This window comes from Syngnathoides biaculeatus, chromosome 1 (assembly GCF_019802595.1).
Source record: "Syngnathoides biaculeatus isolate LvHL_M chromosome 1, ASM1980259v1, whole genome shotgun sequence".
NCBI lineage: Eukaryota > Metazoa > Chordata > Actinopteri > Syngnathiformes > Syngnathidae > Syngnathoides > Syngnathoides biaculeatus.
In genome coordinates, this window is record NC_084640.1 from 14,547,424 (window position 1) to 14,573,897 (window position 26,474).

The 26,474-nt window shown below is 44.5% G+C and overlaps 1 protein-coding gene across 1 annotated transcript; it reads left to right on the forward strand.

Annotated features, from left to right (window-relative positions):
* The first annotated feature begins 1,380 nt into the window (after positions 1-1,380).
* pard6gb (par-6 family cell polarity regulator gamma b) lies at positions 1,381-25,907 on the forward strand. Its single transcript, XM_061820675.1, has 3 exons — positions 1,381-1,728; positions 4,705-4,927; positions 24,379-25,907. The coding sequence occupies exons 1-3, from the start codon at positions 1,657-1,659 to the stop codon at positions 25,443-25,445; spliced, it is 1,362 nt and encodes a 453-aa protein (XP_061676659.1). The 5' UTR covers positions 1,381-1,656; the 3' UTR covers positions 25,446-25,907.
* The last annotated feature ends 567 nt before the right edge of the window (positions 25,908-26,474 follow it).

A 26,474-nucleotide genomic window follows, 5' to 3' on the forward strand; every position in this document is an offset into this window, starting at 1 on the left:
CCGGCGAGCCGGCCGGAGTGGCCGCTAAATCACGACCGGCCTGACGCCGGGGTCGGGGTGGGGGGGTTCCCCCCCTCGAAAAGGGGTCCGGCGAGGATGGGGAGGGGCAGACAAGATGGCATCGATGTCCCACTGTGGGGGACATAAAAGGGAAGGACTGCGAAAGATGGAGGCTCGCTTTCATGCGGCAACGGCACCATATCGCGGCGGCCCGTCAAACCGTCGGCGTAATTAAACCTTTATTAACCGTACATTACGACTGAGCGGTGCCGCCGTGACAATCATTTGGCATTTGTTTTATTCGGCCTGAAAACAAAATCACTATTTTCACTACAACCGCGACAGAAAGGATAAAATATACTGTTTTTGTTTTATGAAATTGTGAAAAAATAAATGTGCGCCCGCCTGGAGAAAATGCCACTTCAAACACAAGCCTTAATGCAATACATTTTGTTAAATATTCTAAACATTCAAATATTCAACATTAATATTTTAGGAGAAACGTTACCTTCGCTACGTTACATTAGGAATTAATAAGCACAATAAACATTTGAACAGCTCGTAAGGTTCGCTTACTTCATGCAGAGCACGTCTGATCGTATGCTGACATCTGCTGGTCTTTTTGTAAAATGCATCCACTTGCGCTTTTTTTCAAAAGCTGTTTATGTAGTAACTCCAATTGACCATGTAGAGGGCGCTATAGATTCAACATTTTTCAGTACCTTCCGTCAACCGTACCAAACTGTCGCAAATTAACATTTCAGCGTACTGTCGTTTGAATAGTAAAACAAATTTGTGCTTAAATTACACCATATAACATTTGATTATTAAAAATAAATGACACGGTGGTGAAACTTAGACCACTTGTTTGTACAGTCGTGGTCGGTCATCTTGCAGCTGTTGTGATGGAATGTCGCAATTATTGCACTCATCTCTCCAGCCGACAAAGTTAACTTACAAGAGGACGTGATTAATAATTACTTGAAAGCATACTTTGCGATTATTTTGTTTTTTAACCCTTTTTTTGTGTGCTTTAAATCAGAGAATTCGAACTGTACACACACGCACACACACACAAACGCTACCGAAAATGCCGCAAATTCGAACACAAATACTTGGGAATGCTGCGTTCAAAAACATATGGACTTTGGACAATTACGAATTTCCCTCGTTCACCAGTAAGCGCTCTTGTTTTATTGTTTGTTTGGTTATTTCTTACTATATTTAAACAACTATTTAAAAATCAGTGTGTGGAGTATATACTCCTGTAAAGTACAACAGTTGACACGCATTTTTTTTTTGACGAGGTGGCCTGAACGCATCACAGGATCTCCTATTTTTTTTTTTTTTTTTTTTTTTTTAGGACTGGCGCTGATGTCATTTCAAAACTTAAACCAAGCCTCCGAAAGTCCACACGGCGATTTGCTCTCCGTCTTTTCTGCCGGAAAGTCTTCTCGGAGGTGGCGCACGATCGGACTGGGGGGAAAAAAAAAAACATATCTATAAGTTTTAGAGGGGTAATAATACCAAGAGACGAACCCCCAAAAGATCCCGATCGGTAGCCCCTGTTTCAGCGGGCGCAAGTTTTTTTTTTTTTTTTTTTACCTTTCACTTGTGTGTTTTTGTTTTAAAACCACAAAAAAAAAAAAAAAAAAAATGAATCGGAGCTTTAATCGATCCCAACCCCTGCGGAACGTGGATCTTAACGCCGTGGAGGTGAAAAGCAAGGTGGGTGTGATGGCGCGTTTAAAAACGTTTGTTTGGAGGTGGCGTTAAAAAAAAAAAACGTGAACTGGTTCACATGGTCTCGAAAAAAAAAAAACCGGGCACTACATGTGGATTTGAACGCCGATTATTATCATTATTTAGATTGTACTCTATATTTGATGTTGTATTCATTATTTTGTGTGAATCGTGTAGTGATTTATAATCAGATGTGATGAATGTGATTATGCAAAAAAAAAAAAAAACTTGTAATGGCGTCGTTTTCCCCGTCATGTTTTCCACTAATTTGTCAAATGAATCGCACGTTTTGCGGCGTTCGATTGATAATCTTTTGTTTTGAACATTTTGCCGATTAACCGAGCGGAGCATGCAAAAAAAAAAAAAAAAATGGGTCGGTTGAGTCTGTTCGGAAGCGTCCGTGAGTCCATTTTTGACAGTGTGCAACCCGCTGTATCGTGATTCCAGAGATATCACTACAAAAAATCGTGAGTTTTGTCATATTAAATTGACATTTTCTTTAGTTAATTTGATACTTTTCAATATAATTATGCCACCGATATCATCGGGCAAATTCTGTATCATATTGGGGTTTCTTCAGTTACATAATTATCGCGCTAGATTTTAATTTTCTTATCCATTTGACTGTACAACTGATGAATCGTGATACCACTGATATTATTGATGATACAGTTTTGAGCTTTATTCATTTTTTTGTATGATAATATGGTGTACTATAGTTTTTTTTTGTTTTTTTTTAACTATAGCTATCATTAGTGCACAATCACGATATCATGATACCACCTATTGTGACCTCACTGATATCATTGACAAAATATTGAGATCGTTTTTAGTTCTTGGATATTGTAATGTCTAGTATCGTCGCTTAGTTTTGATAGCGTCGCCGTTTTGGGGTGCGCCACACGAGATGTCACTTGAGTATTTTGCGACAAACCTACCAGAGAACCGAGAGGTTCGGAACTGGTCCCACTCACTTGTGAGGGTCTTATCTCAGACCAGGTGGGGTTGTTTTGGTTGGGGTGTGGTGTCCGGGTGGGATGTTGACACCGCAGCTTTGATTTAAGCAGATAACCAAATACTTTCCTTTGTTCCAGGGCATCTCTGGAACCCTGCAGATCCGGTTCTTTTTGTGGTTTCTGTCGGGGTGGTAATTGCAAAGTTACCCGCCGTAGCTTATGATCATTGGACGCTAATTATTTTTTTTCAGTAAACAAAAGATCATCGATTATCTGAGCTGCTCGCTTATCCTCACAATAGCCGCCGCGGGAGTGCTGGGCGCCAGCGGGCGGGGTACGCCCTGAACCGGTTGCCGGCCAATCGCAGGACACATCGAAAACAAAACCATTCACACCCTCCGCGATTACCACTTCAGGGAGTCGTCAGTCTTTCGCCCAAAGTTGGCATGAATTGTGAAATTAAAAACTACGTATAAATAAACATCTGTTCCAACATTTTAAAATAAATAATACAGTGACAAGTGCAAGCAAAGGTCTGTTCCTTACAGTCCTTCAAGAGAGCCATTAGCATTATCTTTTGGAGCTATAATTCTATACAACCATATTTGGTAACCATTGAAAAGAAGACAGATATGTTTCATGATATTTACACGCGTCAGCAAATGATATTTGTGCTATCACAGTATAGCAACAGATCAATATATTGGCGGGAACATCACGTTAGCTACACATCTGACCTCCTTGCACCCGAAATCGGTTCCTGTATGCAAAGTTGAAGGCAAAAAGAAGCTCGCTTGACAAACTGGTTCGTTGGAGTTGAAGTGGGGGAAGAAAAAAAAAATAAAAGCGAATCTCGATTGTTCTTCGCTATGAAAAATGGAAGACGAGCCCGCGGGGGGGGGGGGGGGGACGAGCGTGCCCGAACGTGCTAAACTGAAGGACGCGTCGCCGCCAGGCGTTACATCGACACCCGTCTTACATTCTGACTTGTTTGGGCAATTAAGGCTGATATCGTTCACGTATTATGACGATAAAAATCATGATAAATGGTTACATGGATTATTGTACAATTGTTGTATTGTGCTACTTCTGCTATGGTTAGCATAACGTCTGTCCATCTCAGCCTATTATCGCATATAGTGCCAAAAATTGTATTGAGTTTTCAGGAGTGACATTGGTCTATTCCTCAACATGTTAGTAATCACAAAATTGCTGTATGGTTAAAGTTTTTTTTTTTAACGTTTGCATTGGTTGATAAAATAGTTCTTTCATAATGGCGCTAACAAAACAGCATTCCTCCTTTTCTGTTCTTTCACTGTTAGCTAGTTCCTGTCATGGTGTATTATTTTGGTGTACTGAGGGGTTCTTTTGTGCCTCAATGTGGTATTTGTCAATTTTGCTTTACTGTCTGTGAGTAACTCGGCGTCAAGCTAGCATCAAGTTGGGTTAGCAAACAAATATTGTAATAGATTACTCTTCACAAGGCCACGTTAACAGCGAGTTAAGGCAACAAAAGGTAGACTTGCGTGAAGCCGTCTTTATCATAAATCTACTTTAGCATTAGGCTAGCGGAGGCATCGGATAAAGTAGCATAAATGTCGCTCATCACAAAAGTATAAACTGCAACATTAAATTAGCTCGGTCATAAGGTAACTTAACGTCGAGCTCATTGGCAGGCTACGTTAGCGTTAACGAGAGAAGGCAGCTTAGCATAAAATTAGCTCGCATTATTATTATTAGCTCCATTTACATTGGAATGTTTAGAAAAGGTCAAATTGAGCTCACCTGTAAACATTGGAGTGCATCCAAAACCAGATTGCCCCAAATTCTTGCGAGTGGTGTATCTTAGCGTAATGCTAACATTTCAGTAATTCCTTTGGTTAGCTCTGTTTTGTTCTCTTACTTTCAAGGGCAAACCAGCTATTTTGTTCATTCGTTTGACTTGGCTCCACCCCCTTTTTTGTTGTTCTTTTTTTTTAAAAACATTGCCTTTTGATCTTTCCAGTACGGCGCTGAGTTCCGCCGCTTCTCGGTGGACCGCCTCAAGCCGGGTAAGTTTGAGGAGTTCTACAAGCTCATCCTGCACATCCACCGCATCGCCAACATGGAGGTGATGATCGGGTACGCCGACGTGCACGGCGACCTGCTGCCCATCAACAACGACGACAACTTCTGCAAGGCCGTGTCCACGGCGCACCCCCTGCTCCGGATCTTCATACAGAGACAAGGTAAGGCGACGAGATCACTCGGGATCGCGATAAAGCGACTGTTTAATACGCTCCAGGAAGGCCATCTATATGACTAAAGAGAATACAGACAAAACGTCTTCTTTTTTTTCCCCTTTCGGCTTGTCCCGTTAGGGGTCGCCGCAGTGTGTCATCTTTTTCCATCTAGGCCTATCTCGTGCGTCTTCCTCTCGAACACCCACAGTCCTCATGTCCTCCCTCAAAACATCCATGAACCTTTTCTTTGGTCTTCCTCTCGCTCTCTCTTCCGTGACAGCTCCATCCTCACCACCTTTCTACCGATACACTCACTCTCTCGCCTCTGGACACGTCCAAACCATCCAAGTCTGCTCTCTTTAACCTTGTCTCCAAAACGTCCAACTTTGGCTGTCCCTCTAATGAGCTCATTTCTAATCCTATCCGAGCGAGAACCTCGACATCTTCATTTCTGCCACCTCCAGGTCTGCTTCCTGTACTTTCTTCATAGCCACCGTCTCGAATCCCCACAGTTTTATAAACTTCTCCCTTCATCCTAGCGCAGACTCTTCTGTCACATAGAAGACCAGACACCTTCCGCCGACTGTTCCGCCCCGCTTGGACCAGTTCCTTCACTCCCTTACCACGCTCTCCATTGCTCTGGATTGTCGACCTCAAGTCCTTGAAGTCGTCCACCTTCGCAATCTCTTCCCCCTGGAGCTTCACTCTTCCTCCTCCACCCCTCTCGCTCACGCGCACATATTCTGCTTTACTTCGGCTAATCTTCATTCCTCTCCTTTCCAGTCCGTGCCTCCATCTTTCGAACTGTTCCCTGCTTTCACTGCAGAATAGCTCAATTTTTCTTTTTTAATTTTAATGATCCCGTCATACATGAAAAGCTACACCTATTTGTTTTTTTGGGGAGCTGTTACCCCACTTATTCTATTTTTTCCTTTTTGGTTGCCCCACCAATTTTGTTTTGTTTTCCCCCCTTGGCTGTTAGAAGCAGCATCAATTATTCAAATTTTTTTGCAATTCGGTCTTGCTCGCTCCCAATCCTCCACAAACAGCAGGGGTCCACTATCTAACGGAAGAACACTGATTACGAGACGGTCCGATAAGCTATTGTATGCAACTCCATACAAACATAAACATAAAATTGTGATATTTTGCCAGTGATCTGCGGTATCTTGATAAAGCAAATGTGCAATATGTTCGAAGGACAACTATATGACGCATCCCTTATGAGGATAAGTGGCTCAGATGATGGATGGACTCCTGATACACTATTTGCACAATCATTTTAACTGTTGCGCAACATACGTTCTGTTACATATCTCTATGAAAGTGCCCAGCGTGCAACTCATCTTGGTTGTCGTTGGACTGCAGTGTAATCGCAGTTTGATCACAGAGTATCGATACGATATCGAGAGATGATGATGATGATGATACAGCGTGATATTTAGTCCTGGTTGAGCGTGGCTAATGATTTATTTTTTTTTCCTATTATTATGATTATTCTTTCTTGCATTTAAAAACAAAAAAATCTCGTTAAATGCATCTTTGCTGGTAATAAGTGCACTGGACCAACCGGAGTTGTTTCCCTTCAGAATATTTCCTAATCCAATTACGGCAGGCCTTTTTGTTTACTCTGTGTTGTGTGTGTTCGCGTGTTTCGTCCTCTGTGATTGGCTGGATGTTCTGTCTGCCCAGCTAAGCCCTGTGCCTTATCCAAAAGGAAGGGCACAAACGCACACACACAATTCGCACAGATACAAGCACGCACAACCCCATAGAAATCAGGTCATTGAGCAAAAGCTCGCATCCCGGCATACCAGACATTACTGGGAGACAAAAGATCGGAACGAAAGGGGGGACCATTCGTGTGTGTTTGTCTGGATGTAGTGTGTGTGTGTGTGTGTGCGTGTCTACAAAGACCACACACCGTCGGCCCGAGTGGGAACTACTGGTCTTACTCCCGCCCGCTGAGTCCGACCGAGAGAACCCTGGAGTGGCGGCATGCTGACTAGCCCGCCAGAGAGTATGTAAATGTGCGTCGTTAATATTAATATACACTGTTAGTCAAAAGGTTGGACACAGTTTCTCATGCTATTGAATAAATAAATGAAACAAATCACGTTCAATCTTTTGACTGGTTGTGTAGATATACTGAAGAGTGAAGCTCCAGGGAGAAGAGATGGCGAGGGTGGGCGACTTCAAATATTTGGGCAATGGAGAGTGTGGTAAGGAAGGGAAGAAACGGTTCCAAGCGGGGTGGAACAGTTGGTGGAAGATGTCTGCTGTTCTATGTGACAGAAGAGTCTCCGCTATGGATGAAGGGCAAAGTCTATAAAACAGTGGTGAGGCCGGCCAAGACGGTAGAACTGAAGAGACAACAGGAACCAGACCTGGAGGTGGCAGAAATGAAGATGTTGAGGTTCCCCCTTGGATAGGATTAGTAATGAGCTCATTTGAGGGACAGCCAAAGTTGGATCTTTTGGAGACAAGGTCCGAGAGAGCAGACTTCGATGGTTTGGACATGTTCAGAGGCGAGAGAGTGAGTATATTGGTAAAAGGGTGCTAAGGATGGAGCTGTCAAGGAAGAGAGAGCGACAGGAAGACCAAAGAAAAGGTTGACGGGTGTTGTGAGGGAAGACATGAGGGCAGTGGGTGTTAGAGAGGAAGACGCACGAGATAGGCTTAGATGCTGTGGCGACCCCTAACGGGACAAGCCAAAAAGAAAAGAAGATCATCCCTCCTGGAAATAGTGTTTTTTTTTTTTTTTTTTTTTTTTTTTTAGTATCAGGCTATTATATTATAATATTTAAAAAAATAGAGGCAGTGAAAGGGGCTGCAGGCTTTGATACTATGTTTAAAGGCAGAAGAATACTAGGTTGACTTCCCCCCCCATGCTTCGGTATTGGTTCCATTTATACAGTGAACACAGGTTAAAAAAACAACAACTGAAATTACTGGTCTTTTACTCGTGTGAACCAATCCTGATATTGCCTCTGAAGTTGGAAACGTGGAGGGTTTAATTTGCCAGCCAGTCCGTCTGTGCTCTTCATAAGAAATAGCCAGGATCAAGAACTGTGGCCTTTTTCCAAGCAGTCTAAATCAAGCTAGCTCAGAAGCTTGCGCAGCCAGAAAACTTCGTTCGACTTCGTATCCCTGTTCCTTGTCTGTCGTTTTAGAAGTAAGTAAAGAAATATAAAAGTGCTTTTCTACAAGCAGAGTGTAAGTGGACAGCGTCTACGTTCAAAGTCGTCTTCGTATCCCCCATTCCGTGTCCGTGCTGTTTACTTTCTCAGCAACAAAGAGATAGAAGTGCTGGCTTTTACAGGCAGAGTAAAAAGGGGGTCTTTTTCCATGTCTGAGGTCTTCCAAGCAGGTGGTCCCGCACACTGATGCCGAGCACTCAGTCATGATGACCTGGACTAGTGGCACTGGCTGACACAGCCCCCCCCCCCCGCCCCCCCTCCCTTGCTCTCGCACACAAACAGACGCATGAGGTAGTCATCCACTTGAAATACGCATACACACTTCTTTGTTAAATGTCTAACAATGCAACAATGCGCCGTAGTGACGACTGAAGATGCTGCTGCGTCACGGTAACACCGCATCAGAAATCCAACCGAGAAGCAAGCGAACCAATCAGAGACGTGCTTACTGGCGCGTCTTGTGTCCAAATAAGTTCAACCGGTTTCCCTCGGTGACCTGATCTCATGCGGCTACCGTTTTGCTTTTCATCAAGCGCTGTGATTCTTCGGAAGATCAATAGTGCGCGTGCCGGCTGAAAGGATACCTGTTGTTACCCTGAAGTTGGGGGGGGTTGTTAACATTTGCCAACATTTCCCCACTCTGCGTGCAGGTTTGCAATTACGTACACGTCCACATCAACGAACAAGTCAAGCCGGTCTTCGTTGCGACATAAAGGAACAGCACGTCATTTTTTTTTTTTTTGCACTTAGAGGAATGCACAAACCCCAGATATGAGTCAACCGCAAAAACTTTGCGGAGCGTTAAAATAGCTGCTGGTAATTGTTGGGTTTACGAGGAAGGGCAGAATGGCGGTGATGTCGGGACTAAACATAGTCATAATGAATATTGTGGGTGTTTCTAGGAGTGGACCTTTTTAATGACCAAGCGCTTTGTTACTCAACAGGTTTCCTGAGCTGATCTGGCTAAATTATCATTTTTGTGACGCTTTTGTGGTCATGTCAATTTTTTTGCGTTGTTGTTGTTGTTGTACATTCATATAACAAATCCTGCAACTCGAGACAGGCCTGCATGAGTGTGGGCTGCCTACATATTTTTGAGAGAACTTCTTCAGAAAGCTAATTTAAGCTAGCGCGTCTCTCCCTGTTGCAGTACAGGAATGAGAAAACAATGACAAAGTGCAGTTTTCAAAATATTTTAAGTGCTGTGGTTGTGGTCAAGACACTATAGAAATATTTTGGCAATGCTACCTTGATAAGATGAGATGGGTTGGTCTGGTATTCTATAAATTATGGAGATGAAAATCTCTATTTTCTTTATTTTCTCCCAAGTTATCCATGTATCCTGATACTTTTCTCCACATAGCGTACGTATATCCTGATGTTCTATGATAACTGATGCGCAGTGAGCCGCCAAATACAATATGACAAAAAAAAAAAAAGTTATTTGTCAAATAGGCCTTCAGTCGGCTTTAAAAACGTTATCTGGAGGACAAGAAAATTACACCCACATTTCGCAGATAGGGTTTTGTCCAAGCAAAGCACAAGAGTTTGTTTTGCCAGCTCCGGTTAGCGCCGGTGACCTGCACACTTGAGCTGAGACTAAACTTTCAACAATGACCGAGACAGGGAGGCCGAAAGTTTACGTAAACTCCGCGCAAAGGCCAAAGACAATCGGAAAGATGGATTTAAAAAAAAAAAAAAAAAAAAACTTGAGGCAAATGCAGATGAGCGGAGCGAGCTGCTGTTATTTAACAACTTGGCAACTGATGGCAGCAACAAAATGTACGGCGAGTCGGTGCGCTGAAGCCAGTCAGAGTACTCGACGGGACTCGGGCGGCAGCAGGAGAGTCGTTGGAGACGCGCTAGAACACCCTGTTCATAAAGTTTTAGTAATCTAATTGGGTTTTGTTTCAAGGTTTTTGTTGTTGTCGCCGGAGTTTATCAACATTGATATGTTAGCGTTGTTTAAGAGCCTGACCTTCATGTGACAGTTCAACTGATACGGGAGCTAAGAGGAAGTGTTAAATGTTTTCTCAGCCTGCCCCCCACCATCTCTTATTCCATGAAGTCTAAATGATAACACGTTTGTTATGTTGCGCTTAAATAGCCAGGATTTATTTCCTTTTTGAAGGGGGAAAAAATAAAGAGCACAGGTAGACATCCAATTTCCTCTGGGTAGGAATGTCAGCTTACTTGTCTTGGATCAAGTTGGTTTTTGGTAAATACAGTCTACTCGTATTATCTTCTGTTGTGTTTGAGCCGTTGTCAGTGTACACTGGCGTGCACCGGCGGTATTAGCGTGTTGTTTGTTTTGTTTTGTTTTTTTCCTTTTGTGCGGCGTGGACAAGGCCAACTGGCGTACATCTGGCATCTCCCGTTTGCCGAAGGGTTTGCGTGTTTTTGCCCTTGTGTACAGACACACACGTCCGCGCTGGATGTCAACATGCCAGTGCTCGGTCACGGTGGCTGCAGATTTGGAAAGGCTTTGAGGGATACCAGCCACCGGTCCTGATTCTGGTCTTGTGAATTAAAACAAAACAAAAAAATCTCTAGAAAACTCATGTCATATTTTGTTTCTCTTGCGTATTGGAAGCCTTGCAGTGGGCCGTGAACTTGCGTGCCAGCCATACCACGACAAGAGTGAAGGCCGGCCTCCCTCATACCCGCCGGTCCGTCGGCCATGGGAACGTGCTGACTCTTTGTTCTGGCTGATTAGCGTTTGTGACGTCTATTAAGCAGGCCTTCCCCTTTGGTTGACTTCCTTACTTTGATTTGGTCTCTACATTCATGTTCAAGAACCTACCCATCTGTACCACTTCTTGGCACCAGGTACCTACAGGTTAGTGTGAGAGTCTTAGCCCACTGCAGCCCCTTTCAAAACAGCCGCGTGAAAGGCGGCGATAGGGGATGGGGGAAATCTAGTACCAGAGACGGCCTCAACCAGGCGACTAACATCTACTATCCTATTGTTGTGTCGAGAGTTGAAGATGGTGTGTCGTATTCCTTGTGCTTTATCGAGAACTGAAGTGGTAGAGTGGTTCAAGTACTTGGAAATTCAGACAATTTATCAAGAAAATATGGTACAACCCAAACAAGACTATAAGAACATGTTTTGAACGAAAGTTAAAGTATATTTTGACTTGTGTGTTTAACTTCACATAATACGAATGGACAAAAGAGGAAAATGGTCATTTTTACGCTGAACGACCAGTAAAAGGACTCTCTTCAAAGTATAGGTTTTGTTTTTTGTATCCTTTTTTATAGTTACTTGAGCCTTTGTTTTTCCATTTGCAGTAAGTAATGGTTAACTTTGCTAAATTGTTACTTCAAACAATGCTTTTACAGTATTTAAAAATTTTGTGGTGGGCCACAGTTGCCTTGAGATAAAATGACATGGAACCAGTAGCTAGTCTGAGTTCTAGTTCATACTCAAGGAGCAGCAGGAGAGTTTTGAGACTTTCTGGTCCGTAGAATATTTAAAGGTTTTATGATGATTAAATATCTACTATTTCTTAGATGGGTTCATCTAAACAAATGGAAAGTTGACTGGATGGATAGTGGTCAACTTCCAGGGTCCACTGTACATGGAATAACCATAGATAACCTTTGGAGTACCCGCTAAGGACTGTTTACTTTGTTGTTGTTTTTTGTTTTGAAAAAGAATGCAGTTCTACCGACAGGGAAACATACAAGGAAGCCCATTTGAAACTGCTACTTAAGTATGGTTTCTGGACAGATAAAGGGTTAAGCCCAGATGTATCACAGCAAGCCAAGCTCCCTGGCCTCCGGACTGCCTGGTGGAGCCACACACTTAAAGGGTAAAGCCGACCTCATCTGTCTGACCCCCTCAAGGTTTTAGAGCTTAGGCATGAGTCAGTTGTCGAGGGCGGCGAAAAAAACCCCGTCTCCAGACAGTTCGGAGTCAAAGCCCAAAGCAGCCAGGAAGAAAGAAGGTAGCAGAAAGTAGGCAGGTTGAAGACGCGATTGGCCATCCTGTGGTTGGGACGGTATTCTTTGCTGTGATGTAAACAGAAATGTGAGAAAGTGGCTGAAGAATGGTGAAAGCTCTTGTAAGCAGTGGCAAAAACAAAAGAAAATAAATGATCGGGCTTTTACAGACAGTCTAGAGTCTGACCAAGGGTGGCCGATACCACTTCAGTTCTTGAAGATGAGGCACCAGATAGACGTGGGGTTGGGGGGAATTCAAAAGGAGTGTCTTTCCTGGCTCTTTGTGATGGCTGGGCTGGGGTGTTAGGTCCCCCCTACCACGTTGGCCACTGAGATAGTTACTTTTAAGCACAAGGCACTGAGGTACCTCTGGAGGAAAGGCTTCACTGTGATGTCTAAAGCCTGTTGGGAACGCTTCCCACCAGCTGTGTGCGCACGTGGCTGGAGAATAAATCCAGGTTTCTGCTTGGAAACAAGTCTTTGCTGTACAAAAGTCTCCTTGCCATTCAGTAATGAGGCAGCAGTAAGTCTGAAGACGATGCGCCTTGAAGTCAGACAGGGCTGCCATGTACAGTGGGGGCGTCGCCCATTTGCTTTCTAAACCCGGCGTGATCCGTCTTGTAAAGCAGCAGGAGGAGCGCCATAATGCAAATCTCCCCAGTTTTAAACTTATGTCATAGTTTTTCATCATTCCCTTCCCACAAACCACCAGAGGAATGGAGAGGGCCTGGGTCTTTTTAATTAAACTCGTAAAGTTTGTTGTGTTTGGCAAACCCTCATTTGTGTTTGTGTATCCTCCAGGCTTTTCATTTTGCTTTACGACCACACTTTGAACCATGACCCCATCCGACAACCCCCTGCCTCCCACCTCTCCTCTTCGTTCTGCCTCCTACTCCCTCGTGGGGAAATTTCCAGATACTGTCGGGAGGGGTGAAGGTTTTTTTTTTTTTTAAGGTTTTGGGTTTGTTTTAATCAAATCTTCAATTTGTCACACTTGTTACAATTTTTAAGTAATTTGTTTGCTTGAAATATTGCCATGAGGTCCCAAACCAAGAAGTCTTGTCAGGATGCGTCAAATAAATGCTTCCAAATAAAGTTCAATTAAGGGGGTGGGGGGGGAAATTGGTAATTAATGAAATGATCTCACTTTGCAGATGCTATTTGTCAAGAGGTGACCGATTTAACTTCACTTGCTTAAAAAAAAAAAAAAAAAAGCAGCCCCCATCGGAACACGTGAAGTCTTGAGGATTAATGTGTGGAGACTTATCAGCTGGTGTAAGATTGACCTTAAGGTGTTTTTTCTTTACATTAACGACAATTACGACATGCTCACGTTCGTGTTTATCATCCGCCGAAGTGAGACAACCTCTTTGATCCTGATTTTTAGTCTTTTAAACTCGTTTCACCTGAACTAGGTGGTGTTATACGAGTACCAAACCCAGAATAAATGCCTCCCCATCAACAGTTTGTGAAGATACGGGTCCACGTCTTGTCTCACTCGAGTTCACCCGCAAAATGTGACTTGCGATTGACCCAGTTCTATTTTTCTCGCCGTGATTATAGTCGTTCCTTAAGGAACAAACAAACAACTTCCTCAGTCAGCATTGGCCTTCAAAGTGCACGAGCTGAAAAAAGAGGCTGTGGTCTGTCGCTCTTCTTTGCATTCTTTTTTTTTTTTTTTTAACGGCTTGAAAGAAACTCATGTGGTGTGAGTAAAATTGATTTTTTGACACGCGTCTGGTGTCATGTTTTAATTTTAGAAAAAGCCACCAAACGGTCTCCATTTTGCAAAGTCTGGACAGCATTTTTGTTCCAAGTGAAACGTTTCAATTGAGATTATATCGTACATTTAAAAGGGGTATCTTTGATCTAGGATTAATTTGAGAAATTAGATTTAATCAGGTTGAACCCCCGGATGATTTGTACGGGTTTCTTTGCGCGCAATACTGGAAACATCAATCCGGTCATTTTCGGCATTTTTGAGGTAGAAACCGAACAAAGGGTATTTCAACACCTGTCACTCACTTCAACCTACCCTGTTGGGTCTCCGGTATGAAAGTGTTGTAGAAACTATGCATGAAAGAGGCTAACGCCAGTAACCATAGGAACCAACTGGGAAGATAACCGTAGCCCTTTTGGAGGTACTATTAGAGGCATAACGGTACAATGCCTGCGTGCAAGAGAATTCTGCAACCGGGGGAGAAGTGTGAAGTTTAACATCCGGCACTCCTTTATCCCGCCTTGTTGTTGGTGTCCGTCCAATTATTTTATGTCTTCCCACATCTAATGATCTGGTTACTGTGTGCAACATTCTGCTTTTGTTGGGTCTGTATGAATGAATGAATGCTAGGTTGTCTTACTATGTGCAGATTTTGCACCATCTCTGTGCAAAAGAGGTTACTTTGTAGTCCAGATTTTGGAACAAAAGATCACAATTCCCAACAATGAAATTTGGATTCCTGAACCAGGAGTCGTAACCTTTGTTCTTCTTTTTGTTGTCTGTAAAGGTCTGCCGGAAAGTCCCATGGTCAACTTTAGACCGGGACCGTGGTTGACGCAGGCTGAAGTGAGTGCAGGAAGACTCGCAGATGGGTTCCGAGAGGGTTTTTAGTGGCTTCTGCGAGGGGGGAGTTGCTGGGTTGCAGGAAGGCTTCTTGCTGCAGCGCCTCCTTAATTACAGCTCTGTTCCATCCAGGCCAGGCCTGGCATGCTGTGACGATGCATCTGAAATCTCGCTTAACCGCACGAGTTAAAGATTTTTGTCTGAAAAGAATGGCCATTCACGTCGTTTAAAGAACCGTCTGAATTTAAGTCTTAATAATCCTCTAAGTGTTGTAGGCCCATGTCCAAAAGAACTCTCTAGCATTTCTTGTGCAAAGGAATATTTTGGGAGGCCGTAATTACAAAGTGGCTTCGCTTGGCCGCACTGGCAACCCGGCCCACTTAACTGGTTATATAAAAGAGGCTCTTGCAAGTTACGATTGCTATACGTTCCATCACGGGCCCATCCCTGCACTCTCTTTTAAAGCATGTGAGGTCACTTCTTGCCCATTAAATTCAGAGGCACAAACATGAAAGAGCCCGAGGAGGTTGGATTACAGGCCTTCTTGTCCTTAGATCGCATCCATGGGAGCCCCATCTCTTCATCTGCGAGTGCGCAAACACACGTACGCTTGCTGTCATGGTAATGGACAATTTTCATGCTTGACTGCAGATAGCAAGCAGGTTTTTGACTCTGGTCCCACTTATCATGTTGTTTCTACGTGGAATGTTGGCTGGGTTTACACAAGCACCTTTGACTGCGTCCGACAAGACTTTTTGGATGGTGGCCCTGAGGAGGCACTCCCTGTGCACCATGGACCGAGTTGAGGTGGCCCTCTCAGAACCACTACTGGCATCATATATTCAGGATACAATATAAGTTTCAATGATGCACTTATTGGAGACTCTAAATTGCCCTTGGGTGTGATAGCGAGTGTGAATAGTTGCTTGTTTCTGTGTCCCCTGCGAGTGGCTGGCAACCAGTTCAGGGTGTACCCCGCCTCCTGTCCGAAGATAGATGGGACAGGCTCTAGGACTCCCCTGCTGACCCTTGTGAGGATAGGCAGCTCAGATAATAAGATAAGACAGGGTGTATGATTATTTCATAGTTGGTGTGTATGCACACACATTCATAATGTGCAGTAAAATGCCTTGGCGCTAACCCAAGCGCCCCCAAAAGTCCTTTAAAAGCCTGCATGCCATTGTACTGCGATGGCACTCGCCTTTTGTAAAAAAAAAAAAAAAAAAAACGTTTTTGGACACCATAGCTTTACAGTCATGGATTTTTGGGACTGTAGGGTGCCGGAGTATCCAAGAAAATCCACTTCAGCCATTAGGAGAATATGCAAATGGCACACAGGAAGGCTACATGTGAGATGGGAGAGGATGGAAAAAGGAAAAGGACTTGAGCATGGGGAGGACCTTCGCTGGCCCCGACTCTTCGGGCCACTGGAAAACAATGGACACATGACAAGTCGTGTCGAAAACCCCCCCAGTGACATGTTTGGAGGCAGGCTGATTGGATGAAGCAACTCAATGGGAGTGGAGCAAAGGAGGGGGAGGCAGGAAGAGGACAAGGATATGTGTCAGCACGCGCAGGAACTCTTTGGTGCGATCGTGTGGTTAAGGTGTAGTGTGGGAAGGAAAAATAGAGGAAGCCTGTAAAGGATTTCACCAATCGGGGTCAGATTTAGAAGCTTTGTTTCACCTCACAGGGACTTCAAGTAAAAGTGCAAAAAGTACCGACTCTGAAGGTAAAGCACAAAAGTCAAAATGTTTGTCTTAAAATTGCCACATCATGGAACAGAAAATACTATTTTCAATTCATTTGAAATTGGGAAATTTCGACTTAATGTACACTTCAACGCAACCAGTAATGCAGAGAGAAAAGTTGGAAAACTGCCGGATTTTACAGGCACTTTTGAGTTATGCAAAAGTCTCCTGCTGAGTCGACTTCAAACACGGAGGAACGGCCTGACACCAACGAAAAGCTTTCATTGGCTCAATCAGAACATGACGGAGCCTCTTTGAACTTTCAATCACAATATTTTCCTTGGCGGGACACAAATCAGGTTGCGATATGTGTATTTATTTTATTCCTTTTGTGTCGGTAGCGAACATCCAAAAATGTCTCCAGATGCGGCTGCATAACACCGCATTACAGTTTTGGTGGTGGTACCAAACTATTGTTTTGCCCTCAACCTTAGTTCAAATCATCTATTTTAAAGGTTAGAACAAGTAAAAGCAGCATACTAAGTGGGAGTCCTATGTCGTCTCTATTCCCCCCATCACCTGTTTGTCCAAGGATATTAGTCATTTATTAATCTCAATCTGCTTTTCCTTATCGCTTTGCTCAAACCTCACAACCTTCTGAATTCCTGCTGCCAGTTCCCGACTAATCCCGTTTTGTCTGCTTGTTGTCCGTCAACTGCCGGCCGGCCGGTAAGAAAGATTAGACTCTGACGGACTCCGGGAATGCGCACGGGGAGAGGACGAGCCGCGGAGGTTACGAACTACCCTTCCGTCGCAATTACGTTAGCGGCTAAATTTAGCAGGTATTGAGACGTGGAGGGGGGGGTTCAATCGGGTGTCATGTGCTTTGCGTTCATCTTCTCCCCCCGCCGCACAAACCGCCGCTTTCTTCTTGTTTATTCCTGCTATCTCTTGTCATGGCAACTGGATCGACCGCAGCTACATTGTAGTTCATCTTCCTTAGACGTCTTCGTAGGAATCTAGCTGGTTGACTTCCAAGTGGTTGCCATTTCAAAACTGTTATCCCCCCCCCCCAAAGGAAATCATTTAAGAGACGAAATGCCTTCATGTTAAACGAGCGAGCCGTGTTTTAGATTAGCGCAGTGGTAAAAATCGTAAAAAGGAATTACATACGATTAATCAATAGAATAAAAAAGGCATAAATTTCAGGGAGTAATTTACGTATTTAACATGGTTGCACACTAAATTGTGGCGTGACGACGTCAGTCTTACCGTCATACAAATCGTTAGACACAATCGCCGCGTAACATACGATCATTAATCGTGTGCAGGCAACTCTTTACATGCTTCGGTAGATCTCCCGTGGGTGTTATCAAATCTATAGTTGGGGGCGAGGGGATTTGAACACCCACTGTAGGTTTTGGAAATAACTCCATAACTTCAACGTGCGTTGTACCTGTGTACCAGATGGCGGCGCAGTCTTTATGCGGCCTAAATAGACCGGATTAAATCCAGATAACCCCCCCAAAAAAACTTCCCGTTTCCCCCAAGAGGCAAACGTTTGATCACATAATCAATGTTGTTCCCGTTGAAAGGTCTAAGAAATACTCGTACTTTGTTTACTGCATCTGCTACACCTTTTCCCATGAAATACCGTCCCCTTGATCTCAATCCCCGTCGCCACTTGTGATCAACCCATCACGTCCGTGTATATTAATTTCTCGTGGTGACATGTGGAAGGGCGGGGATGAGACACCTACCGAGAACGCTAAACCTGAAACTCCCATCCCCACCCCTGCGTATCAGGGGTTGCCTGGTTTTTAAGTCTTCCCAGATGTGCGGCGATGTTTTCTTGAGAAGAGAGCGCGGGGGGTGCTCGCCGCTAACCGGTTGATGTGCCTCCAACGGGTACGCACGCAAAGATTATCATAGCTTCTATCAGGTGAGGAAACCTCGTTTTAGCTCGTTCTTGCGTTCACATTCTTTTCACCTGACCAAGAAATGTGCGCCGGCAAAAAAATAACCTCACATTTCTGTGATCGCTAAACCAAACGTTTGTTTGTAAGAACAGCAGAGCCACACCAGCAACCCTTGAGGCTACAAAATCAGAACTGGGCTTGATTGGCCATTGGTCTTGGTCTGGCACAAACATTTGCGCTCATCCATGAGCACTACATGTTCTAGAATGTGTGCTTGTACTTCCTGTTTTGATTTCCTGTACTTCCTGTTCAGGTAGCAAAGTATATTAAAAAAAAAAATTAAAAATCTGTTCTGCTACATTTGCTTCTAGACCATCACATCGGTCATGGGATTCACAAGATTGATCAGACCCTTTGAATCAACTAAAAATCAGTCAATCGTTCTAGATAAATGTTATCTGTTTACATCTGTATGCCACCGCAGTCATGCATGAAACAACGAGAGTCCAATTTCATCTGCGGTCTGACCTCGATCCGACCCGAATGCCAGGTACATTCCGCACATCTGATTACTCAGGTGTGCTTTTTCAAAATAAAATCATTCCGGAAGACGAGGACATTCCTTTCTGTGTTTTGCTTACGTTCTCCGCGGGCCGCACCTGCACCACAACCGGAGTGAAGTGTTCTTGTATTTGGCAGTGACGCATTTTGGTGAGTTTCTCGAGCCCCTCCAGTATTTTCCATCCAGGCAGGAATGTCAAATATGTTTGCCTGTTTAAAGTTTTTTGTTTTTTTTTGCTCTGTCTGGGCTTTTCTTCTTCTTCTTCTTCTTCTTCTTCTTTCTTTCACTTGATGTGCCTTGGCAGTGATCTCACCTCTAAACACACACTCGAGTCTTCCCGGGACATCTCCGATATGAATTCCGCCCGGTCCTCCTGTTTCTTTGGATGGGGGTGTCATCAGGTCAACGTTTGAAAAATGTACTCTCTGTTGCTGAATGTTTGGTGTGCCACTCAAATGAGCTCTGAATTCTATTTTCATAATGCAGTCCTCCAATTTTTTTCAACAATACAGAAAAGCACATTTCGCCAGGGCCACCGTCCTGCGTTTCACTTTGGATTTGGCTTCCCGAAACGCAACCTCTCCCAGGTGCGTTTGGGATTTCCAGACAGATTTGAGGGCAACTGATGAAGCACGCCCACTGCCACAGCGTTGGGTGACCTCATGCTCGCATTATTCACTCTTTGCCCTATATGCGCCCCATCCCCCCCCCCCTTTTCCAGTGATTATAGGCTCTTCTCTCACTAAGCACTTTGTCACGCCATCAGAAAAAGAGGGAGGAAAGGAGGGGGTTGACCGAGGGGTTGTTGGGGTGCAGGAATGTGGATGAATGGCCTGGAGGTCGCAACGAGCTGTACAGTGTGGACAGTAAGATAATGCTAAATAGTTACGTGGTTTATAAGATCCATGTTTAAGACTTGAGATGTCCTGACACAATGATGTGTGTGTCTGTGTGGATCATACGATTAAATATAATATAGTTGTGCATGGAAAGTATCACATTGGACCTTTTTTCTTCCAATATCTAGACATTAGTGAGTATCCAGGAAATATAACATTTTGGTTTGAAGCAGCCATTTATCTATTCGCAAAACTGCTTAGTCTGGTTAAGGTCGTGGCCGCTCGACCCTAGAAACCTGCTGACTTCGGCGAAAGGTAGACCACATTTAACTGGTCACCAGTCAGTCGCAGGGCACATAGATTAAAAAAAAAAAAAAAAAAAACTGTTTACACTCACATTCACACCAACGCTGAGTGGGAACTGAACCCACGCTGCCCACAGTCAGGCAAGTGCACCACTACAACAACACTGACTGGAAAAAAATGGTGGAAGCCATTTTTTAAAGGGTCTTGTGAGACCATAGTTTAAATATTTACAGTATAGCAATTAATAAAGGCAAGTCTAAACATTTTCAGTAATTCAGTTATTTGCATTTTTTTTCTGTATATGCTGTCAGGACTTGCTTCAAAATTTTATAATTTCAGTTTCATTCTATTGATATTGCAATGCACAACACCAATGCAAGTAGTCTGTCACATCACGACGTGACGATAAATTCCTCACAACTTCATGAAACTATTTATCCAATGACCTTGCACCCTCCATCTACTAACGTGTCTTTTGTTTCTTATTGTTCATTGTTATCAAATCGTAGCGTTGCCTCTTGTCATCTGGGAGAGGTAATAACACACGATCTCCGACTTTTCACCGAGCCACATGTGAAATGTCCCACCCAGCTGAGTCAGAACCGTCGTGGTCTGACCACTACCTTACATACCGACTCCTGCAGTTACCAGGAGCTCATTTGTTGACACATCTGCTTCACACTCTTGCTTTTTTTTTTGGGGGGGGGGGGGTTAATTTCCATAATGTCAGCGGCAAGCGTGTGAAGGCCAGCCAGCAGCAGCAGCAAGTGAGACCGGGGCTGGCTCTAAGGCGTTTTGGTATTGATTTTCTTGACTGGGAGCGGGGGCAGTGGAAAAACATTTAGGGTTGAACAGTCTTTGTTTTGAAGGAGAACAGCTTTGTCTTGGGAATATTTCTCGGGCAACTGGGGTCACGTAAATTGTTGCAGTTAGTTGCACGTGTGAGTTACAGGAAGCGGGGGAGAGGGTTCCTGTCCCTACGTCAGTCCGACAGTTGCTTCAGGGTCTTCAACTAGTTGATAGACGGCATCTCTAGACTATTTTCCTTCGAGTGGTTGCATGCAGGGTTGAACAGTCTTTGTTTTGAAGGAGAACAGCTTTGTCTTAGGTATATTTCTCGGGCACCTGGGGTCACGTAAATAGTTGGTTAGTTGCACGTATGAGCTACAGGAAGTGGGGGAGAGGGTTCCTGTCCCTACGTCAGTCCGACATTTCCTTCAGGATCTTCAACCAGTTCATAGACGGCATCTCTAGACTATTTTCCTTCGAGTAGTCCCATTTAGGGTTGAACAGTCTTTGTTTTGAACGAGAACAGCTTTGTCTTGGGAATATTTCTCGGGCACCTGGGGTCACGTAAATTGTTGCAGTTAGTTGCACGTGTGAGCTACAGGAAGCGGGGGAGAGGGTTCCTGTCCCTACGTCAGTCCGACATTTCCTTCAGGATCTTCAACCAGTTCATAGACTGCATCTCTAGACTATTTTCCTTCGAGTGGTTGCATGCAGGGTTGAACAGTCTTTGTTTTGAAGGAGAACAGCTTTGTCTTAGGTATATTTCTCGGGCACCTGGGGTCACGTAAATAGTTGGTTAGTTGCACGTATGAGCTACAGGAAGTGGGGGAGAGGGTTCCTGTCCCTACGTCAGTCCGACATTTCCTTCAGGATCTTCAACCAGTTCATAGACGGCATCTCTAGACTATTTTCCTTCGAGTAGTCCCATTTAGGGTTGAACAGTCTTTGTTTTGAACGAGAACAGCTTTGTCTTGGGAATATTTCTCGGGCACCTGGGGTCACGTAAATTGTTGCAGTTAGTTGCACGTGTGAGCTACAGGAAGCGGGGGAGAGGGTTCCTGTCCCTACGTCAGTCCGACATTTCCTTCAGGATCTTCAACCAGTTCATAGACTGCATCTCTAGACTATTTTCCTTCGAGTGGTTGCATGCAGGGTTGAACAGTCTTTGTTTTGAAGGAGAACAGCTTTGTCTTAGGTATATTTCTCGGGCACCTGGGGTCACGTAAATAGTTGCAGTCAGTTGCACGTATGAGCTACAGGAAGTGGGGCTTGGGTTCCTGCCCCTATGTCAGTCCGACAGTTGCTTCAGGGTCTTCAACTAGTTCATAGACGGCATCTCTAGACTATTTTCCTTCGAGTGGTTGCATGCAGGGTTGAACAGTCTTTGTTTTGAAGGAGAACAGCTTTGTCTTAGGTATATTTCTCGGGCACCTGGGGTCACGTAAATTGTTGCAGTTAGTTGCACGTGTGAGCAACAGGAAGCGGGGGAGAGGGTTCCTGTCCCTACGTCAGTCCGACATTTCCTTCAGGATCTTCAACCAGTTCATAGACGGCATCTCTAGACTATTTTCCTTCGAGTAGTCCCATTTAGGGTTGAACAGTCTTTGTTTTGAACGAGAACAGCTTTGTCTTGGGTATATTTCTCGGGCACCTGGGGTCACGTAAATTGTTGCAGTTAGTTGCACGTGTGAGCTACAGGAAGTGGGGCTTGGGTTCCTGCCCCTATGTCAGTCCGACAGTTGCTTCAGGGTCTTCAACCAGTTCATAGACTGTATCTCTAGACTATTTTCCTTTGAGTGGTCGCGTGCTCTGACCTTGTGTGGGGTTCCATGCCCAATTCCCTGGCTTCGAAAAGAGTGTGAGAAAGAATAGTCTTCCAGGTTGTTGGAACATCTCCGCCCCAAAACAATATTCTAGCTAGGTATTTGGGAACAATCAGACAAGGGTAACCTTCAGTGGCGCAGATAATGAGGGAGACAAGGCAGCAAGTCTAAACATGCTGCTAGGGTTGAAAAGAAGAAAAAGTGACAAGTGATACACCTTGAGGAGGAACACGACATGAACGGTCTTGTTTGAGGACAGCCAATGAGCTCAGCCTTGCTAACTAATCTTCCCCTCTCAGACAGGAAATGCGGACACAGGAAGTGAATGTCTCTGATTTGAGACCGTGAGGCAAAACCATGACGACTTGCTCTGCTATAGGACACCTGGTTTATTTGTAAAATGACTCATGGTTTTTGTTATTTTTGGCTGTATCTTCAAAAAGTGCACAGAAGGGAGGAAAAGTTGGGCCAGCCGGCTTGTACAACCTTCTTCCAGCTTTGGAAGAACTCTTCCCAACAAGCTTCCTGTTAAAAATTCTGACTCATCATTTAGATAACACCTCTTCCTTTGCGGATGGGTACAACACGGTATGTTTCCACCAAGCGTTCCAGTTCAATCAGCCATAGTTTGGAATGTGAAATCCCGAGCTGGCTCGCATTTCCAAAGTGCTGTGTAGACAGGATGATGTACTTTCCCACCGAGCGTACCAGTTAAGTCTGGTGTGTTTTGAAGGTTGATCTGGGTTGTCATTTCTAGCGCGGCTTGTCTCTGTGGGATGGCATACGTTTACACAGAGTGTTCCAGTTCAGTCCACCTTGGTTTTGAACACTAAACGCTGAACAGGTTTGCTGTTTCCACCGCGGGGTGTATTGGTTTGGATGGTGTACATTTTTCACCAAGCATTCCAGTTTTCTGGCATTGCTTCGAAAACAAGTTCCACATTTGACTTGTGGCAACACAAAACGGCTTTCATTTCTACAAAGCTTTGTTGTACAATCCTGCGCGGTGCGCAACGTCAAATCCTGATTTGGCTTGGTTTTTCCATTCGGCGCCACGCATAGCAGCGTTTGGAATGTTAAATCTTGATCTGGCTTGCATTTCCAGTGTAGGATGCTAATGTATACAAAGTTTGGTCCAGCGTGGTTTGGCATTTTAAATCCTCATCTTTTTAGTTTGGTCTCGCAGAGTTTACAACATTTGACATTCCCACAAAGCATTTTTGTTCATTCCTTTCCGTGTGGCTTGGAACGCAAAGTCTTGACTTGACGTGCATTTCACCAAATCTTCCAGTTCGGTCCAGCGTAGTTCCGAAGGCTAAATCATAATAAACAACAATGGAGGACGTCCAGCTGGTGTGCCTAAAGGCAGTAGGGTCATGATGTTATTTTGGTCCCTTCCTTCACAAATGTTGACTGTAGAAACCTTTTCTGTTTGGGGAGAAGGCTTTAGTCATCCCAGAGCTGGCTTCCTGGTATCTGAAAGGAGTTTTACTCCACATACAGCATGTATCGGAATGCACTGCTGCACACTCAGCAATTCCTCTGCATATGCTCACAACCTCTCATTAGTCAAATAGTGTGAAAGAAATTGGAGGTCATTTGTTAGTTGTAGCTAAAAACATTGTGAATGAAGCTTAGAGGGTTTTGATTACGACCTTTGTAAAAGAGCTGCTGCAATCTGTGAAAATGATTAGCAGGACTCTCCAAGGAAAATTCCTGGGGATTACATCTGTGTGTGATTTGAGGCGGGGGGGGGGGGTTGGATTGAAAAGTGCATTTCCTTCTTGGTGTAAACTTTTTTTTTTTTGTCTTTGCAGAAGAAATGGACTATGCTAACTTTGGCAACAACACCATCACCCGCAAGAAGAAGACCGTGGTCGCCCTGCGCAACAATGACATCAATCGGAAGAGGGCACACATCCGCATTGGCATGCCGCAAGACTTCCGGCCCGTCTCCTCCATTATCGACGTGGACATCCTGCCGGAATCGCATCGCCGCGTTCGACTCTACCGCCACGGCTCGGACAAACCCTTGGGATTTTACATCCGTGATGGAACCAGTGTCCGCGTGACACCGCACGGGTTAGAGAAGGTGCCGGGGATCTTCATATCCCGGCTGGTTCCCGGCGGGCTTGCAGAGAGCACGGGTTTGCTGGCAGTTAATGACGAAGTCCTAGAAGTGAACGGTATCGAGGTGAGCTGGAAGTCACTGGACCAGGTCACGGACATGATGATCGCCAACAGCCACAACCTGATCGTCACCGTCAAGCCTGTCAACCAACGCAACAACGTGGTGCGCAGCAGCCGCATCTCTGGAAGCTCGGGCCAGTCGTCGGACAGCAGCGGGTCCACCGGTTACCCGACACTGTCCGTGGCTCCAGGTGGAATGGTGCCCTCGGGAGCTCAGGGCTACCAGGACGACCTGGAGAGCGATGACGAGACTGACATAGTCATCGAGAACAGCCTGAAGCGGCCGTCCCAGAGGTCTAATGCTTCTTTAGCTTCCAGCATTTCTCGCTTACACCACCAGCAAACGCCGAGCACTGTCGCTCCAGATTCCGCAGCGCCGCCCAGCCCTCCGCGCCCCCCTTCGGTTGTATCCACCGTTTCCTTTCACTCCCAGACGAGCCTTAACGGGGGGTCGCACCACCACCACCACCACCACCAGCAACACAGCAACCTGAGCTACCAGCTCCTCAGAGACCTGAACCTCCAACAGAGTCAGCCCAGTTCCCAGCTGCCCTACCACAGCAGCAACCCGGCCCTCCGTCACAGCAATGGGAGCCTGCACAAAATCCTCAGCTCGCTGAAAACGGACCCACGACACAGCCTGGCCATTCCCAGGGGAGGGGTGGAGGAGGATGGCACAGTCATCACGCTATAATACCTGCAGGTATCTCGTCCAGACAGGATAATGCCACGGAACACCAGCTCAAATTCAAAGACTTTTGTTATTTCCCTCTCCTACCCCCCCCCCCCCCACATCGTCAAGATAATTACTTTAATAACAGGAAGTTGCACACCAAGGATCATGGAAATTTGTTGTACTGTATATACACTTTGAAATGTTTTTGTCGTCTGTCTCGCGTCCAAAAATGTCTACGTAATATGCATCAGAACAAGTGATGTCCTTTTTTTAAAAGCGCAATGACCACTTTTATCTAGTTACTTTTTGTTCTTAATACTGGGATCAAACTGGGGTTTTCTTACGGACATGTTTATTGGCAGAGTAAATCTGTTTCTTGTTTTCTTGGATGCATAAAGTATGCATTTTAATGTTTTCGCTTTTTTGACTGTGATGAAATTCTTGTATCTGCTCCAATAAATTATTCATTTTCACATCGTATGTTGACGGCGTTCACTTCTGATTTTATTTTGACACTAGCAAATTTCATAGCAAGTACAAACTTTGTCCATCTCCTCTCACCTGTTTCCTAAGGTGTTTACACAGCACGTCACGTTGTCCAAATGGACAATACAGTAAATCGCCCAACAAGGCTGAAGTGGTCCACTGTCGACTGCCCAGTCCGATACGGACCCACTTGTCACACTGTCGAGAAGTTTCTCTCTACCGTCTTTGCTTTAGTGCTAAAACAAAGCTAGGAAACCTTTTCCCCTTTGACTTTGTTTTAAAATTAAGGTTCCTCAAATATAAATGAATGCTTTGGGATATTTTTGTTGATGGGACATTGGACAACATAGCTAAGAAATGACCGAAAACTTACCTCAAGCCTGTATCATTGAGCATGACCCAAAAATATACCATGTTCACACTTCACACCACTCAATAATCTCCAGTGAATTTCTCGAAATTTAAAATATGGATCTTGTACAACTGCAGTTTGCCATTGCTGTGTAAGAATCAAGGCTGCCATCTGCTGGGTGAAACTGCAATTCTTTAAAAAATAAAAGC